This window comes from Budorcas taxicolor, chromosome 7 (genome assembly GCF_023091745.1).
Source record: "Budorcas taxicolor isolate Tak-1 chromosome 7, Takin1.1, whole genome shotgun sequence".
Classification (NCBI taxonomy): Eukaryota; Metazoa; Chordata; class Mammalia; order Artiodactyla; family Bovidae; genus Budorcas; species Budorcas taxicolor.
Window position 1 is genome coordinate 10,068,484 of NC_068916.1, and position 19,534 is coordinate 10,088,017.

General features: G+C 47.6%; 1 protein-coding gene across 1 annotated transcript; it reads left to right on the forward strand.

Moving 5' to 3' along the window:
• The first annotated feature begins 805 nt into the window (after window positions 1-805).
• SLC1A6 (solute carrier family 1 member 6) lies at window positions 806-17,799 on the forward strand. Its single transcript, XM_052643791.1, has 9 exons — window positions 806-1,010; window positions 2,103-2,240; window positions 3,940-4,144; window positions 5,460-5,502; window positions 5,919-6,262; window positions 11,099-11,332; window positions 12,582-12,776; window positions 15,323-15,457; window positions 17,604-17,799. The coding sequence occupies exons 1-9, from the start codon at window positions 806-808 to the stop codon at window positions 17,797-17,799; spliced, it is 1,695 nt and encodes a 564-aa protein (XP_052499751.1).
• Window positions 17,800-19,534: the final 1,735 nt, after the last annotated feature.

Sequence of the window (19,534 nt, forward strand, 5' to 3'; positions counted from 1 at the left end):
ACAGGGTAAGGAAAATCCCTGGAGCAGGAAATGGCAACCCACTCCATTATTGTTGCCTGGAGGATCCCATGGACAGAGGAGCCTGGCGGCCTACAGTGCATGGGGTGGCAAAGAGTCAGACATGACTGAGCACAGCACAGCAACTAGGCCAAACATGAAATCGTATTAATTTGGGGTGCTAGCCCCAAAGTACCTTGTTTAAGGCTCTGCGTGAAACTGGTGCTTGACAGAGGCTTGTTAGTCTGGTTTGTGAGCCGGGGAAGCTCCCAATTACTTGTAACGATCTCATAAGAGGGTAAAGAATCTGCCTGCAATTTGGGAGACCCAGGTTTGATGGGTTGGGAAGATCTTCCCTGGCTCAGGAAGATTGCCTGAAGGAGGAAATGACAACCCACCCCAGGTTTCTTGCCTGGAGAACTCCATGGACAGAGGAGCCTGATGGGCTGCAGTCCATCTGGTCTGAAAGAGTTGGACAGGACTGAGCGACAAAGACTTTCAGTTTTCATGAACTAAGGAGGGGGCCAGAGATACAGAATGGCAAAATCATCCCTGAAATTGTGATCTGCTTCTTTGTCTCTCCCACCCATGCCTGGGAATGGTTCTGGAGACCTTGATCCTTTTTCTGCCAGGACATGACCCTTGAACTTCAGGCGGTGTTCTCAGGCAGCCCAGCGTGGGCACATCCCCACTGGACCAGCGCTCTCCCCAAGTTCCTCACCAGCTTCTGCCCGTTCCTTTCTACCCACATTCGCCTTCTGTCTCATCCTTCACCAGGCCCGCTCCCTCTGTTCCCCACAGATAGACGATGAGCAGCCATGGCAACAGCCTCTTTCTGCGGGAGAGTGGCCAGCGGCTGGGCCGGGTGGGCTGGCTGCAGCGGCTGCAGGAGAGCCTGCAGCAGAGAGTGCTGCGCACGCGCCTGCGCCTGCAGACCATGACACGCGAGCACGTGCTGCGCTTCCTGCGCAGGAACGCCTTCATCCTGCTGACTGTCAGTGCCGTGGTCATTGGTGAGTCATCTGGGAGGGACGGGCTCTGCCCTCGGAGGGTGAGGACTCGAGGGACACCCTCTGCACTCACGGTTCTTCCCTCCACTTATTCTCACCTGCACGCGTGCCCAAGTCCACCATTCCGCCTCCCCATGATATAGACAAATGGTACACACTCCTGCAAACATAGCTGTATGTGCAGTGTCTCATGGATATGCAAGTGTGCACATGCATAAGTATACACTGTTCAAATGCCCACTGTCTGCATATGAACACACAGCATACACTTTCTGCATGTGAACACAGACACGAACACATTTTTATGCATGCACAAAATTTACAGGTGCAAACACGTAAACTCACACATTTGTACCCCTATAGTAGAACTTACAAACATGTTCACACACACATATGCATTATTCTGCCCACACATTGGCTCACTGAAAAGCTTAAATACATGTATACCCCCATGCTTGAAAATAGTAACACACACGTATAAATCACACCTCGGTGCACATGTAGGAGAAACATGCACATCTCATACAGGCACAGATACATGTGCACAAGTGAACATGTTGTTCAGTAGCTAAGTCATGTCCAACTCTTGTACTGTAGCCTGCCAGGCTCCTCTGTCCATGGGATTTCCTAGGCAAGAACACTGGAGTGGGTTGCCATTTCCTTCTCCAGGGGATCTTCCCAACCCAGGGATCGAACCTGCATGTCCTGCATTGGCAGGTGGATTCTTTGCCACTGAGCCACTGAGGAAGCCAACACATACAAGTAACACCTATATGCACACATAGGAAAGACATGTACATGTGATATACATGGGCCCTCACATACAGGCACAGATACATGTGCACAAGTGAGCATACACTGTTACATATGTGTACATAGGTACACAGGAGTGGGTGTAGACATATACACACATGCCACGGCAGTAGCACATAAATTCATGCATTCCACAATGTACACACCGACACACACTCGTCAAATGTTTCTCTTTTCTTTTATCTCGATCCACACACACACAGACCCTGCTTGGGATGGATGGCCCCTCCTTGGGGCTCAGTGACCAAATTCAACTCTGTGCACCCCTCATTCTGGCCCTAGGGGTCAGCCTGGCCTTTGCCCTGCGCCCATACCAGCTCAGCTACCGCCAGATCAAGTACTTCTCTTTCCCTGGAGAGCTCCTCATGAGGATGCTGCAGATGCTGGTGCTGCCCCTCATTGTCTCCAGCCTGGTCACAGGTGAGAGAACCCAGGCTGGGGCTGGCCACCAAGACCCATCCCAGAGTCCAGGCTCACACCTTGAGCCAAGGCTGTTCCAAGCATGGGACCACCTCCCCAACTCAGGACCTCAAACATGGAGCATGCAACTCACTCTGAGTCCTTGACCAAAGCCCCAGTCCCAATCAGACCTGTGTTTTAGAACCCGTATGACCTAGGTGACTTATCTCAGTAATGTTCCTGTACTTTTCCTTGGAGGTAAAATACCAGCCTGTTGGGGGCTTAGAGATGAAAGGAAGGCTGTTGTGGGGTCACCAGGAAAGGTACCTGGGATATGGTGTGGATGGTCATGGAGTGGGCTGTGGATGAAGGTGTTTGAGACAGGTTACGAAATAGTGGGTGGAGAAAGTGAAAGTGAAAGTCGCTCAGTTGTGTCTGACTATTTGCGACCCCACGGACTATACAGTCCTTGGGATTCTCTAGGCCAGAAAACTGGAGTGGGTAGTCTTTCTCTTCTCCAGGGGATCTTCCCAGCCCAGGGATCGAACCCAAGTCTCCTGCATTGCAGGTGGATTCATTACCAACTGAGCCACAAGGGAAGCCCTGGTGGGTGGAGGGTAGGATGGAAGTGTAGACAGCCTATGCAGGGCTTGGCAAACTGTTTCTATGAAGGGCCAGGTAGAACACATTTCAGTTTCAAGGGCCATGTGGTCTCTGTTGCAACGCTTCACTTCTCTTGTCATGCAAAAGCAGCAGCAGATTAGTAACTAAACAAATGGGCATTGTTGTGTTCCAATAAAACTTTATTTACAGAAAGAGTGGTCAGTTCTCAAGCACCAGCTTTGGCAGGGCGGTGGTGATGATAAAGGCATAGAAGAATGATTTCTTGGGTTGGGTTTCCCTAGCTGCAGAGCCTGAGATGGGGATATTTGCACAAGCGATTTATTGAGGGATAAAATAGTTCTCAGGAGAAACCTGTGAGGAAGTGAGATGGGCAGAATGGGGTGGATAAAGAAGCTAAGCAGAAATGGCTTCAGAAGAAGGCTGGCCTCTCAGCCTGATCCCATAGGGAGCTCTGGAGAATGTATAAAACTACAGAGTTGTCCTCCACAACTCTGCCTCCCTCTAAATCAAAGGAGCTGAGCTTTTGAATCCCTGTACCAATCAGTGATTTCTCCCACCCTCCGCTGGGGCCTTTGTGGGCGAGTAAGCTCCTGCTGTGCTGAAAGCAATGTTCAAGAGAAGGGGCCAGCATGAGTCGTTAGCAGTCAGCATGCTCAGCTGTGGAAAGATGGGTGTATCAGCCTTGTAAAGGGTGTCTGGATAGGGTACCAAGCGTATATACTACACACAGATAGTGTATACTGAGGTGGGTTGAAGGGAGGTGTGATTCTTGGGGTGGATAGTAGGGTAAAGAGAGGAATGCAAATGAAGTTATGGTGCAAAATAGGGGTAATTAGAGGATAGAGTAGGGGTTGAAAATGTTGGCTTGGAGTAGAAGGAAGGTTAGTGAAGTGGTGCTTGGGATAAAGGATGGAGTGGAAGGTGTATTTGGAACACAGAATGGGAGCTGGAGGGTAGCCATGTGGGTGGAAGGACGGGGGTGGGTCATGGGAGGAGGGTTGGTTGTGGTAGTATGGGGACTGAGGAGCAAGTGGATGGGAGAGCGGATGGTGGGCTGTGGATGGGGCTGCTCCGGGCTGCATCCCCTGTCCTCCAGGTATGGCGTCCCTGGATAACAAGGCGACAGGGCGGATGGGGATGCGGGCAGCTGTGTACTACATGGTGACCACGGTCATCGCGGTCTTCATCGGCATCCTCATGGTCACCATCATCCACCCCGGGAAAGGCTCCAAGGAGGGGCTGCACCGAGAGGGTCGGATCGAGACCATCCCCACGGCAGATGCCTTCATGGACCTGGTCAGGTGACGTCCTTTCTAATGTTGATGGGAATTCCAGCCCTATGTGTAACAACCTTTACTCATGGGGAGACCTATGGGGAGACAGGTGGACCCAGTCAGGAAATATGGCACCCAAGTTGAGCCTAGTTTTAGAATAATAGTGCATGCTCAGTCATGTCCGACTGTTTTTGTGAGTTCCTGGACTGTATATAGCCTACCAAGCTCCTCTGGCCGTGGAATTTTTCAGGCAAGAATACTGGAGTGAGTTGCTGTTTCCTTCTCCTGGGGATCTTGCTGACCCAGGGAGTGAACCCACGTCTCTTACGTCTCCTGAGTTGGCAGGCAGGTTCTTCACCACTAGTGCCCACCTGGGTTTTCTTGGCACTCAGTTTCTGTCCTGGGTGGTGGTGGTGGTTTAGTCACTAAGTTGTGTCTGACTCTTTTGTGACCCCGTGGACTGTAGCTCACCAGGCTCCTCTGTCCATGGAATTTCCCAGGCAAGAGTACTGGAGTGGGTTGCCATTTCCTTCTCTGGGGGATCTTCTCGACTCAGGAATGGAACCTGGGTCTCCTGCATTGCAGGCGAATTCTTTGCTGACCGAGCCACCAGGGAAGCCCACAGATCCCCTGGGATTGATTTTGCTTACTTCCAAAATGTGATCTTTTGATCCTTAGGCTCGGAAGGCTATAGTTGCACCTTCTTGGTATGGGCTCAGGACAAATGGTGTTTGGTATTCCAGAGATGCATTGGAAGGTGAATAATTCTCTTGGAGTAGCAAGATTTTGCCTGCCAGCATCAAGACTGGCCACAAGTCTCCCCTAGTGACTTAATTTGGAGAAAGCTAGTGTTGGAAGAGTTCAGGAGCTTTCTGTGTGTTTTTTTTTTTTTTAGACATCACAGTATATGAAGTCCCTGAGATGGCATAGTGTCCTAACCTAGGGCTCAGACAGACCTGAATTTGAGGTCCATCTACCCCTCCCCCTGAGTTAGCAGCTGTGTGGCTTTGGGTAACTTACATAAGTTCTTTTTGCTTTGGTTACTTTGTATGTAAAATGGGGAGAATCAGTAATACTTTTAGGGTTGCATGCATGCTTGGTTGCTCGGTCGTGTCTGACTCTTTTTGACCCAATGGAGTGTAGCCTGACAAACTCCTCTGTCCATGGGATTCTCCAGGGTTAGTGTGATGTTTAAATCAGATCCTAGAGGTAAGGCACTTAGCTCAGTGTTCAGATGCTGTCTGCTATTATTATTGTTGCTGTTGTTATTATTATTGCTATGATCACTCTAGATTCTCTTCCAAGGTCTAACCACATCCATTTATCTGATGTTTTTCTGCAGAAATATGTTTCCGCCCAACCTTGTGGAGGCCTGCTTCAAACAGGTCAGGGGGAAAGACATTGTCTGATCAAGGAGGTTTGGGTGGTTGGGGGAGCTTGCTGCTGAGTGAATGGTCCAGGAGGGAGGGATGGGAAAGAAGGATGGGACAGAGCACTCACTGTTCAGGTCTTTTGGAAGAGTCTGAAAGGAACACTGTGCTTCCTATGGTGTGGTGATCAGGGAAGGTTAGAGACAAGGACTTAGGCCAACCCAAGGCTGCCTGGGGATGGTAATGGAGAAGGAACCAGGGCTTCTGATCATAAATTGTTGAGGAGACAAGTCCCCCAAATCTGTCTGAACATTGCTCATGCAAAATGTATACTCATTCTCCCATGCACTGGCTGCTCACTTCCTCATTTATTTATTGATGCACTCAATCTACTATGCATTCATCTGTGGCCTGATATCTCCACATTTCAGTTTAAGACACAGTACAGCACGAGGTTGGTAACCAGGACTGTCGTGAGGACAGATAATGGATCTGAGCTGGGCACCTCTATGCCGCCTTCATCCTCACTGGAGAATGGAACCGGCCTCCTGGAAAATGTCACGCGAGCCTTGGGCACCCTGCAGGAGGTGCTGAGCTTTGAAGAGACTGTACCTGTGCCTGGCTCAGCCAATGGCATCAATGCCCTGGGCCTTGTGGTCTTCTCAGTGGCCTTCGGGCTGGTCATTGGTGGCATGAAACACAAGGGCCGAGTCCTGCGGGACTTCTTCGACAGCCTCAATGAGGCTATTATGAGGCTGGTGGGCATCATTATCTGGTGAGTGGCGCTGTGATGGGGGCAGGGAGTGATGGTGATGGTACATGGGAAGGATGTCAGGACTGGGAAGTCAGGTTGTGGGTTAGCTACTGAAATGGTTGTGGGGAGCCTTTGGCCAAAGTCATCTATCTGTCTATTGGTTAATTCACTCACCCGCTCATTCAGTCATTCCTTCAGTCCTTTGTGCTTTGTGAATGGTTTATTCTCTCATTCACGCCCCTGTTCATCTATGTATCCACTCATCTACTCATCTCCTCATTCTTCTATGGATTAGCCACATTATCCATTCACTCATTTATTTATTTATCATCATTCTTCCATGCACTGGTTTATTCATTTTCTCATTTGTTCATTTGTCTGCATAAGTTAATTCACTCATTCATATGTTCATTCACTCGTAAATTCATTCACAGACTCATCCATGCATTAGTTAACCCACTGATTAATTGATCAATTTTCTCACTAAGTCATTTATTCATTCAGGCTCATTCTTTGACTGACTTGTTCATCTCTACATTTGTTATTCTATCATTTAATCAAATATCCCCTGCCTTCATTCATCTGTTTGCTTAAGCCACTCATCCATTCACACACCCATCATTCATGTTTCATTTGCTCATTTTCTTATTCATTTATCCACTTGCTAATTATTCCTTAATTGACACATTCATTCATTCACTCTTTAAATCTCATCAGACATTTTCCCAGGCAGACTTTGTTTTGAACTCTGGAATACAGAGATAACTTGAATTCAGTCCTTGTCTTTAAAGAGCTTGCAAAATCTTAGAGGAGACAGATGCATATTAGATAAATATAATACAAGGCAGAAGGTTCTAGAGTCAAGAGAGATTTAAAAAGTATAGGGAATATGATTGACAGAGCAATGGATAAAGAAGATGTGGTACTTAAACACAATGGAATATTACCCAGCCATTAAAAAGAATGAAATAATGCCATTTGCAGCAACATTGGTGGCCCTAGAGAATGTCATACTGAGTGAAGTAAGTCAGAGAAAGAGAAAAACACGACATCCCTTATATGTGGAATCGAAAAAGAAATGATACAAATGATCTTACTTACGAAACAGAAAAAAACTCACAGACTTAGAAAACGAAATTATGATTGTCAGGGGGACAGGAGAGTAAGGGAGTTTGGGATGGACATGGATACTCTGCTCTATTTTAAATGGATAACCAACAAGGACCTACTGTAGAGCACAGGGGACTCTGCTCAGTGTTACATGGCAGACTGGATGGGAGGGGAGTTTGGGGGAGAATGGATACATGTATACATTGTGGCTGAGTCCCTTCGCTGTTCACCTGAAACTACCATGAAATGGTTCATCAACTAGACCCAAGTACAAAATAAAAGGTTCAAAAGAAAAAAATAGTATAGGGAATACAGAACAGTGAGCCGCCAGTGGGGTATATGCAGTGAACTCTGCCTGGGATGGTGAGGAGAAAGTCACGGAGAAGTCCACCTCTTAGCTGGGTCTTGAAAGGTGAGTAGAGTCCAACAGGACCTGAAGAAGGAAGAGGTACTTCAGGCAGAGGGAGCAGAACATGCAAAGCTTGAAAGGATCTGAGTTGTCTGGGGAATTGTGAGGAGTTCCAGAAGGTGGGTGCATACGCTGGGAATAGTGGTGGAAGATGGGAACAAGACTGCCTTCCCAAATTGGGGAAGACTTTGTACATCATCCCAAATCAGGTGAAAGGGGCCGGGAGGGGCTAGAGGCTAAGTTGAGAGCCTGGGAAACAGCAGGGTGCAGAGTGCCTGTTTGTATCTTGAGCAAAGAGGCAAGGCGTGGGGATTGGGGTGGGGAGAGGGAGTGGGAGACAGTACTGAGTGCTCGCAGCATCTACTGTATCTTCACTATTCAGAACTTATAGCTCAAATATTTAAATAAATTGATTTTAAATGAAAATTAAAGGGCAAATGTTAAAAATTTTTGTTTGATTAAAAACAAAAGTTATGGATACAGAGTGGTCTCCCGTCAGGCTCAAGGTGGTCTCCGCCTTGTAATTCAGTTGTCACTCTTTGAAAAAAAATTTCTATTTACTTTTGGCTGAGCTGGGTCTTTGTTGCTGTACACGGGCTTTCTCTAGTTGCGGCGAGTGGGGGCCACTCTGCAGTTGTGCACAGGCTTCTCACTGTGGTGGCTTCACTTGTTGCAGAACACGGGCTCTAGGGCACGTTGCACACCCTTCGGGAGTTGTGGCCTGTTGGGCTCAGTAGTTGCAGCCTGCAGTCTCTAGAGTGCAGGCTCATTACTTGTGGCCCATGGGCTCAGTTGCCCCACAATATGTGGGATCTTCCTGAATCAGGGATTGAACTGATGTCTCTTGAATTGCAAGGCAGATTTTTAACCACTGGACCACCAGGGAAGCCCCAGTTGTCACCTTTTTTAAAGTGCTGTTACTTCAGGAGGTTATAACAAAAAATAGACAAAACAAAACCCAAGAAGGAAAGCAAAACAAGACTGGAAGTACAAGAGAAGGAAGCAAAATAACTTGCAACAAAAAATATATTAAAGGGAATCCAGTACTGAACCAGAAGTATGTGCCTATAGTATGTATGCATTGCACATAACCACTTTGTCATTAGGAATAAAAGTTTCAGAAGTGGAGGGGACGGGGACTGTGGGGCCAGAAGGGTCACTTCACTATATTCACAACTGGGGTTCTGAGGCTGTGCAGGAGGGAGAAGTCCCCTTCTCCCCTTTCTTACCCACTTGAGTCCAGTTAACCCCATGAGGTCTGATGTCCTGGACCCTTCCAGCTGCTTTTCCAAGATCTCAACTTAGCTTGGAGGCGAAGCTTATCAAGGATAAGCAAGAAGATTGACAAGAAGTATTGAAAACTCAATTGAATTGGGAACCATGAGTTTTACAGTGGTATTTGGCATGTTTGGGAAAATACCCACGTGTCACAATGGTAAAGAATCTGCCTGCCAATGCAGGAGATGCAGGAGTTGCAGGTTCAATCCTTGGGTAGGGAAGATCCCCTGGAGCAGGAAATGGCAACCCACTCCGGTATTCTTGCCTGGAAAATTTCATGGGCAGAGGAGCCTGGTGGGCTTCATTCCATGGGATCACAAAGAGTCAGACACAACTGAGCAAGCACGCACGTATGCTATATGTGCCAGGTAGCTGAGTATGGAAGGAAAGAAATCATGTACAATTGATCCAGAGTTGAGGAATTTTGCAGAGGATGAGAAAGAAGGATGGAGGTGAGGAGTTTGGGAATATTCATAGACACAGAGTTGGGGACAATTCAGCAATCACCCACCAGGCCTATCCTTGAGCCCAGAAATGTCTGGAGGTGTCTCCTGTATTCTTATTTCCATAGCCTTAGCTTGGGTCTCATCATTTCTGTCCTAAGCTGTTGCACCAACTTCCCAAGTGGTCCTCACCTCCTGTAGTACATCCTCCATGACAATGAACAAGTGTAGACTTCAATTTCTAAAGAGAGAGAAGTAACAGAGGATGCCAGGTGATGGGCTGTTGGCAGAAACTCATAAAACTAAGCAATGAGCTGATTTGACAGGAAAACAGATGAGCCCCTGATGAAGTTGCTTCTTCTGTCTCTTCTACTATCTTTTTCATTCACTGTTCCAGTCACACTGGTCTTCTCTCTGCTCCTCCTATACTCCTAGCTCACATTCACCTCTGGGTCTTGCAGTGTTCCTGCAGCGCTTTCCCCTAAGATATGCATGGTTGCTTTTCATCATTCAGGTCTCAGTGCAAATGTCACATCTTCCAAGAAGCCCTCCCTGACCACTCCTTCTTAAAGCCCCACTCAGAAGTGACTCTCTTTTGCAGTTATCACACATTGAGGTTTTTAATGACATATTTCTCAGTGTACTGCATATTTCAGCCATTAGAATGTAAGCACCAAGAGGGCAGGGACCATGTGAATGGAACATAGTAGGTGCTCAATGGATATTTGTTGAGTAAATGAATAAATAGGTAATTTAATAAGACAGGTTGTTTATAATTAATTTTTATTGGCATATAGTTGATTTACAATGTTGTGTTTCAGATGTACAGCAGAGTGAGTCAGTTATATATAATATACATACCTATATCCACTCTTTTTTAGATTCCATTCCCACGTAGGTCATCACAGAGTATTGAACAGAGTTCCCTGTGCTATACAGTAGGTTCTTATTAGTTATCCATTTTATATATAGTAATGTGCATATGTTAATCCCACTCTTCCAATTTATTTCCCCCTTTTCACTTTGGTAACCATAAGTTTGTTTTTTACATCTGTGACACAATTTCTGTTTTGTAAATAGGTTCCTTTGTACCATTTTTAAAGATTCCACAAATAAGTGATAGCATAGGATATTTGAGAGAGATTGTTTTGAGATGTCTGTGGGAAATCCAGGTGAAATAGCTCAGGGCTGGTGAATGAGTGAGGATATGCACTTTTAGGGAAGAGAATAGGGGCATATGAAGTACAAATATGGGAAATGAAGGAAGTTAGAGGGTCAGAGGTAGGGAGTATCTGGGCATCGCCTCAGGAGGAAGTCCTGAAGACAGCGATTATTGGGAGGTCTTTGAAGTGGGGAGCGGGTGAAGGAGAGCCCTTATAAGAGAGTATATCTTGGAGCTGTAGGACTGAGGGTGAGCTGTGGATAAGCAGGAAGAAAAGAGGGGATAGGTTCATGGAAACCCGCCCCATAGGTTATTGTGTGGGGGAGGTTGGAGGGGAGTCAGATGCTGTATGGTGGGTATTGCCTGGCCCCAGGGTCTATATGGGCAAAGGCTTGGGGCTGCTAGTGCCAGGGGAGGTCATGAGGAAGGCCTGACAGGTGTCTGGCTTGGCCCAGGTATGCACCCGTGGGTATCCTGTTCCTGATTGCTGGCAAGATCTTAGAGATGGAGGACATGGCCGTCCTGGGGGGTCAGCTGGGCATGTACACCCTGACCGTCATTGTGGGTTTGTTCGTCCATGCCGGTGGCATCCTGCCTCTCATCTACTTCCTCATCACCCACCGGAATCCTTTCCCCTTCATTGGAGGAATACTGCAGGCTCTCATCACCGCCATGGGCACGTCTTCCAGGTATGACCTTGACCCCCACTGCTGGTACCTTTCCTAGATCCACTCTTTGTCTTTCCCAGGATCTCCTGGGAGTCCTGCCCTCTCTACCACTTCAGAACCTCATCTGGGCTACTGAGTAGTGTCAGTGGCTCTTTGAAGGTGGATCAAGATCTCCTAGAGGAGGAAATGCCAATTCACTCCAGTACTCTTGTCTGAACAATCCCTTGGACAGAGGAGCCTGGCAGGCTATAGTCCATAGGGCCACAAAGAGTCAGACATGACAGAAGTGACTTAGCACCCAGCACCTGGGCACTGATCTTTGTCATGCGCTGGCTGTTGTGACTCTTTTCCCCTCTTCTTCTGTTTCTCTATTTAATATGGACAGAGAGCCAGCTACCAACTTTGAGGTTAGGACAAAGGTTCCAACATGCCTCCTGATCTCAGTCATTTTCTAGCTTGTAGGGTCTCATCTTGCCTTGAGATGGCCTCTGGGAGATCTCTCGGCTTCTTTTATTTTGTGGTTTCAGGGGGTTCATAAGAAGCACCCCTTTCTCCCATCAACCAAATTCAAAACAATCTGAGACGTATCACCAGAGCCAACCAGATGGAAGAAGAATATAATTTTTATTGCTTATACACTGAAGAAGGTGCCTCTTGATCTGTGGTCAAGTAGGATTGGTCACTTGTACCTCCAGAATTAAACTCACCAGGTTGCCACAGGCATGGATACCTAAACATCCTCTCTGTGGGTCCAGGCTTCTCTTTGCATGATATAAAGTGGACCAGACAGAGCACATGTTTTATGGATCAGCTGACTCCAAGTGGGGAGAAAGGCTGAGAAGGCTAGTATAGCTGAGGTCAGTCCCCAAGTAAACACGGAAAGTGGGGAATAGGAGTCTTCTGTAATACCCTTCTCTTAGCCCTGAGAGGTGGGAACTTGGAAGATCTTTCCTCTTCTTTCTGGAAGTGGATAGTTAGAGTGAACTAGTGGCATGAACCAGTGACCTGAACTAGTGTGTAGTAAGTAGCCTTAAGCTATTGACTTTGAGTGGGTCAGGAGACCTGAGCCTGGGGGACGTCACTGCTGTGTGCCCCCTGTGTCATGAAGAGTCCCTCTCCCCCATGCACAGTTATCAGCCCCTGAAATGTTATACATCTGCCATCTTCCCCTTACCCTAGTTCCCAGCCTGCCTCCCAGTGTTCTCAAGGGGAGCCCTCCTTGGGCCCAGGGCTACCCCCTATCCTCAGCCCTTGGGGCTCTCTTCCCCAGCTCTGCGACATTGCCCATCACCTTCCGCTGTCTGGAGGAGGGCCTCGGTGTGGACCGCCGCATCACCAGGTTCGTACTGCCCGTGGGGGCCACTGTCAACATGGACGGCACTGCCCTCTATGAGGCCCTGGCCGCCATCTTCATTGCCCAAGTCAACAACTACGAGCTCAACCTGGGCCAGATCACAACTATCAGGTGAGTTGGCCTTGGTTGGAACCTGCCAACAGGTGAGACCTGAGAAGTCATTAGCTTGGCTGGGGGTAGGGATGGTGTTGGAGGGAAGGGAGCCTTTGGATATTGGTTGGGGGCGTGTATTGAGGGATGCAGGAAAAAATAAGACATGGTTCCTGAACTTAGGGAGAATCTAGTGTAAGGAAGAGACACTGATGATAGTAATGCTGATGACAGTGATGATGTAGATTATGTTGGTAATGGTGGAGATGAGGTGGGTGGTGTTGATCGTGGTGATGGCGGTGATAATGGTTTTGGTGGTGGAGGTGATGGCCAACGTCTATGAAACTCTTGCTATATTTCATCTAAGTCACTCAGTTGTGTGTGACTCTTTGTGACCCCATGGACTGTAGCCTGCCAGGCTCCTCTGTCCATGGGACTCTCCAGGCAGGAATACTGGAGTGGGCTGCCGTGCCCTCCAGGGGATCTTCCCAGGGATTGAGTCGATCTCTCTTAAATCTACTGCATTGGCAGGTGGGTTCTTACCACTAGCGCCACCTGGGAAGCCCAGCAGCTTCCCACTAGCTGTCTTATTAACACCTGATGGTGTATATATATTGATGCTACCCTCTCAATTCGTTAGCCTACTCTTGACTCAGTCTGACCCTCTACTTGGTGGTGGACCACCATCTTTTTCATTTTCTAGGTGTTGCACATTTTAGTTTTCCTAAGCCATATACATGCAAGTGTATATGTTTTTTCTCTCACTCAGTGCCATAGGCAGTTTCTTCTTTTGATTCTAAACTTAGCCCACCTTCCAGAGTGTCCTTCCTGGCATCAGGACCTCTCTCTACTGACCCACCTACTTCTAGCACATGTGTGTATGGGGGACTCAAGCTTCTGCTTCATGGCTGCTGCCCAGGTTGATTCTTCTGCCCTCTTCCAGCCCCCAGAGGCAGCTGGTTAAGTCCCTGCTTTTACACGTAGGAAGACTAAAGGAGCAAAGAAAGAAACACTGAGGAAACTGTAAGGAGCGTCAGGATCACCTCTCACATTGCTCTCTCTGTGTGAGGCACTGGGTGGCAGGGGTTTGTTGTTGTTGTTTAGTCGCTCAGTTGTTTGACTCTTTGCAACACCTTCGGCCTGTAACCCACCAGGCTGCTCTGTCCATAGGATTCTCCAGGCAAGAATACCGGAGTGGGTTGCCAATTCCTCCTCCAGGGTGTCTTCCCGACCTGGGGATCGAACCCATGAATCCTGCATTGCAGGTGAATTCTTTAGCACTGAACCACGAGGGAAGCTGGATGGCATGGATATGACATCCCTAGACACTCATGCCATGCTGACTGCTTGCTTTCCTTTGCATCTGTGGACAAAAAAATGTCGCTGGTCTTTTCAGTAAACAAAGGTTGTCACCCTGCCATCAGCTATTGGCCGCTGCAGCTGCCCCCAGAGGTGCCCCTTGGGGGCAATTCAGGATGGAGCAAAGCAGGCTGCTGGCCCTGTATAGTTCAGATGCTCATCTAGGAATGGTTTCAACGGGCCAGACTCTTGTATTGTCCCATACATAGAAAAGCACTCAAATCACTGACTTGAGATGTCTGGTGATTTTAAGTTAAGTCTTAATTGGAGGATGATTGAAAAAATTAATTTTTAATTTTTATTTGAAGGAGAATTGCTTTACAGTGTTGTGTTGGTTTCTGCTGTACAACAGTGTGAATCAACTATAAGTAAACACATATCCCCTCCATTGTGAGCCTCCCTCCCCCATCCCACCCCTCTATGTCACCGCAGAGCACTGAGCTGAGCTCCTTGTGGTACACAGCAGCTTCCCACTAGCTATTTTATGCAGGGTAGTGTATATATGTCAGGGCTACTCTCTTGTTTTTTTAATTTTTATTTTTGTGTTTAGCAGTAATCTTTTAGATATTTCCTGACAGGTTTTTATCTTTCTCTCTCTCTTTTTTTTTTTCCAACAAAAAGTCCTTCATCCTTAACCTTTTCAGAACCTTTCCTCAGAGCTCTCAGAGTGGCTGTCACTCTGGCTCAGAAAGGTCCCGAAATAAAACATAACTCAGCTTTAAGGCGTACCTCGTGGCTCCGTGGTAAAGAATCTGCCTGCCAATGCGGGAGATGGGGATTTGATTCCTGGGTCGGGAAGATCCCCTGGAGAAGGAAATGGGAACTCACTCCAGTATTCTTGCCTGGGAAGTACCATGGAGAGAGGAGCCTGGTGGGCAGCAGTCCATGGGGTTGCAAAGAGTCAGACACGACTGAGCAACTAAACAACAACAACAACAACAACAACTCAGCTTAAAAAAGAAAACAGCAAAACACCTGCTCTTGCATCTGCAATATGAACTGTTTAAAACGTCCATCATTGGATGAAACTCCAGCCAGATCCCAGTAAAAGACGAGGGGGTATCTCTGCATTGGCTTTTGATAAAAGTCGCTTTGAATTTGCTCTTATTTTGGGGATCTGACCCCTTCCCTTCTTTTGTGTCTCCCTAACACCGCCTCATTTCTCCCTTCCCCCTGCCTGCGTCTCTGTGTCCTTTCTTCCTGTGCAGTATCACAGCTACAGCAGCCAGTGTCGGGGCTGCCGGCATCCCCCAGGCAGGTCTGGTTACCATGGTGATTGTGCTCACCTCGGTCGGCCTGCCCACTGAAGACATCACGCTCATCATCGCTGTGGACTGGTTCCTGTGAGTGTTCTTCAGACTCTTCTACTCTTTCTCCTTGCAGCCCCTACTTTCCCTGTAGGACTCCCAATGAATGGGCTCTCATTGCAGCAAGGACAGAGCTCTAGAATTTTCGGATGAAAAGAGGGCCTTGGAGAACATCCCAAGCAGTATGGACCCCAAATTCCATAGAGTTAATCTTTGGAAGTAGGGAAGTAAGCCATGAGGGGCTTTACCCATCTTCCAGAAAAGCCCTATGGTACCTGCCTTATGTAGAAATCACACACAGAAAAAGGTGATCCATGGGGCAGAGCTGACTTGCAAATTTTTTAAAAAAATTCTCAACTTTTATTTTTGAATTTTATTTATTTTTTTGACTGTGCTAAGTCTTAGCTGGGGCATGCAGGTCTTCTATCTTTGTTCGCACTATTCGAAATCTAAGTTTTGGCATGTGGGATCTCGTTCCCTGACCAGGGATTGAATCTGCGCCCCCTGCTTTGGGAGTGAAGAGTCTTAGCCACTGGACCACGAGAGAAGCCCCTCAACTTTTGTGTGTGTGTGTGTGTGTGTGTGTCTCTTCGGTTGTGTCCGACTCTTTGTGACCCCATGGTCGGTAGCCCGCCAGGCTCCTCTGTCCGTGGGATTCTTCAGGCAAGAATACTGGAGTGGTTTGCCATGCCCTCCTCCAGGAATTCTTCCTGATCTAGGGATTGAACCCCCATCTCTTATGTCTCCTACATTGGCAGGCAGAGTCTTTACCACTAGTGCCACTGGGGGAGCCCCCCTCAACTTTTATTTTTTAATTAATTATTTTTGACTGTGCTGCAGAGCTTGTTGGATCTTAGTTCCTTGGCTAGGGATTGAACCCAAGCCCTGGCAGTGAAATCTGAGTTCTAACAACTGGAATGCCAAGGAATTTTCTCAACTTTTAATAATAGGAGGTTTACATATAAAAATCTGGACTTTCATCTCCACCTTGGAGCTCTTGCCTGGATCTCACTCCCTTTTAGATGGTTTCCAGCAGGGTCTTATTTACTCACAGTGGTTACCTTCCTCATTCTGTATGCTGTTCAGCTCATAACCCCTAATTTTCTTTTTTAAAATGAATTAATTTACTTAAAAAATTGGAGTATAATTGCTTTACAATGTTTCTGCAGTACAGCAACATGAATCAGCTACAGGTATACATATATCCTTTCCCTCTTGAGCCTCCCTCCTTCCCACTCTCTTCTGTCCCTCTAGATTATCACAGAGCACCGAGCTGAGTTCCCTAGCAGTTTCCCAGTTCAGTTTAGTTCAGTTGCTTAGTCATGTCCAGCTCTTTGCAACCCCATGGACTGTAGCATGCCAGGCCTCCCTGTCCATCACCAACTCCTGGAGTTTACTCAAACTCACGTCCATTGAGTCGGTGATGCCATCCAACCATCTCCTCTGTTGTCCCCTTCTCTTCCCACCTTCAATCTTTCCCAGCATCAGGGTCTTTTCAAATGAGTCAGCTCTTCACATCAGGTGGCCAAAGTATTGGAATTTCACCTTCAGCATCAGTCCTTCCAGTGAACACCCAGGACTGATCTCCTTTAGGATGGACTGGTTGGATCTCCTTGCAGTCCAAGGGACCCTCAAGAGTCTTCTCCAACACCACAGTTCAAAAGCATCATTTTTTTGGTGCTCAGCTTTCTTTATAGTCCAACTGTCACATCCATACATGACTACTAGAAAGACCATAGCCTTGACTAGATAGACCTTTGTTGGCAAAGTACTGTCTCTGCTTCTGGTTCCCACTAGCTATCTGTTTCACACAAGGTCTTGCGTATATGTCAGCACTACTCTCTCGACTCGTCCCACCCTCTCTTTGCCCCTCTGTGCCCACAAGTCCATTCTCTGCTTCTGTGTCTCTATTCCTGCCCTGCAAATAAGTTCATCAGTATCATGTTTCTAGGTTTCATATATATGTCCATACCCCTAATTTGCTATATCAGACATTTACATTAAAAAAAGAATTGCGCTGCTGAGAACAAATATGAGCACATCAGAGCTTGGTCCAACCTGTGTGGGACTGGAGTGTGAGCCCTGACTCCAGGGCACAAGGAGCCCCCAGCTGCTGCACCTTCTTTGTGGAGTGTCTCAAGCCTTGATTAACAGCAGTTTCTCTCTCCCCTCCCCTCTGCAGTGACCGACTTCGCACAATGACCAATGTGCTGGGGGATTCTATCGGAGCGGCCGTCATTGAACATCTGTCTCAGCGGGAGCTGGAGCTGCAGGAAGCTGAACTCACCCTCCCCAGCCTGGGGAAGCCCTACAAGTCACTCATGGCACAGGAGAAAGGGGCGTCCAGGGGACGGGGAGGAAATGAGAGTGCCATGTGAGAGCCCCCTGCTCTGCCACCCAGAGAGGGGGGAAGAGGGTCGGGGAGGGTGTTCCTGGGGAAGAACCCCTGCCTGAGTGACTGTGCACTGAACACACATGTTCTTTCCATCATGTTTGGGGGGAAACTGAGATAAAGGAGCAGGAATGAAAGATGTGTAAGGTGTCTGTTTCTCTCTGGGCATATACTGACAATTTGTGGGGGAGGCCATGAGCCAGGCTGAGGAGGAGATATTTGCTCTGGGATTAGGGGTAAGAGAAACTTCAGGTTCAACAAGATGAGGGGTCAGCTTGTGTTCCTCATTTTCTCAGAGTGACAGAACTCAAGAAGGTAAACTACTATTCCTCAGTGTTGTTGTTCAGTTGCTAAGTTGTGTCCAACTCTGCGACTCTGTAGACCGAAGCACAACCAGGCTCCTCTGTCTTCCACTGTTTCCTGAAGTTTGCTCAAATTCATGTCCATTGGATTGGTGATGCTATCTAGCCATTTCATCCTCTGCTGCTCACTTTTGCTTTTTCCTTCAATCTTTCTCAGCATCAGGGTCTTTTCCAGTGAGTCTGCTCTTTGCATCAGGTGGCCAAAATATTGAAGCTTCAGCATCAGTCCTTCAAGTATATATTCAGGGTTGATTTCTTTTAGGATTGACTGGTTTGATCTCCTTCCTGTCCAAGGGACTCTCAAGAGTCTTCTCCAGCACCACAGTTCCAAAACATGAACTTTGCAGTGCTCAGCCTTCTTCTTGGTTCAACTCTCACATCCGTATGTGACTACTGGAAAAGTGATAGCTTTGACTATATGGACCTTTATTGACAAAGTGGTGTCTCTGCTTTTTAAATACACTGTCTAGCTTTAAAACAATATCCATGGCCTCTGTGTGGGGAGTCCCCATGACCACCTTCAGATTTGATGATATACCAGAAGGACTCATAGAACTTGAAAAAGCTGGGATACTCTCATTTATGGTTTGCTGCACTGAAAAGACACATTGAAATCAGCAAAGGCAAAAGATGCAGGTGACAGGGTCCAGAAGAGACTAGGTGTGAACTTCCACTTGTCCTGTCCCAGGGGCATTGCATGAATAGCTCTTAATTCTTTCAGCAGTGAGGTGTGACAACATGTATGAAATACTGCCAACTGTGGAAGCCCACCTGATGTCCAGAGATTTTATCCAGGTGTTTCACATAGGCAAGGAGTTCCTGCTGACCTTCACAGCTCATTGTTGAGTCTCTCCAGTGTTAGTCGCTCAGTCATGTTTGACTCTGTGCGACCCCATGGACTCCAGCCCACCAGGCTCCTCTGTCCGTGGGGTTCTCCAGGTAAGAATACTAGAGTAGGTAGCCATTCCCTTCTCCAGGGGATCTTCCTGACCCAGAGATTGCAGGCCTCCTGCAGTAGCAGGTGAATTCTTTACCATCTGAGGCACCAGGGAAGCCTGAGTCCCTCCAGAGGTCAAACTAATATAGCATTGCCCTGGGTCCCAGGTAAACAAAGCCTGGCTTTCCTGATGGCTCAGTGGGTAAAGAATCTGCCTGCAATATAGGAGACACAGGAGGTGCAGGTGTGATCCCTGGGTCAGAAGGATCCCCTGGAGCAGAAAATGGCAACCCTCTCCAGTGTTCGTGCCTAAAAAATCCCATGGATTGGTGGGCTACAGCAGCCATGAATGAGCCTATAAGCACACATAGTATAGCATTGCCCTGGGTCCCAGGTGAACAAAAACGGGCGTTCACCATCAA

Coding starts and splice junctions, on each gene's coding strand:
- SLC1A6 (XM_052643791.1), top strand. CDS start 806: ATGAGCAGCCATGGCAACAGCCTCTTTCTGCGGGAGAGTGGCCAGCGG. Junction 2,241..3,939: donor TGTCTCCAGCCTGGTCACAG/GTGAGAGAACCC, acceptor CCTGTCCTCCAG/GTATGGCGTCCCTGGATAAC. Junction 12,777..15,322: donor GGCCAGATCACAACTATCAG/GTGAGTTGGCCT, acceptor CTTCCTGTGCAG/TATCACAGCTACAGCAGCCA.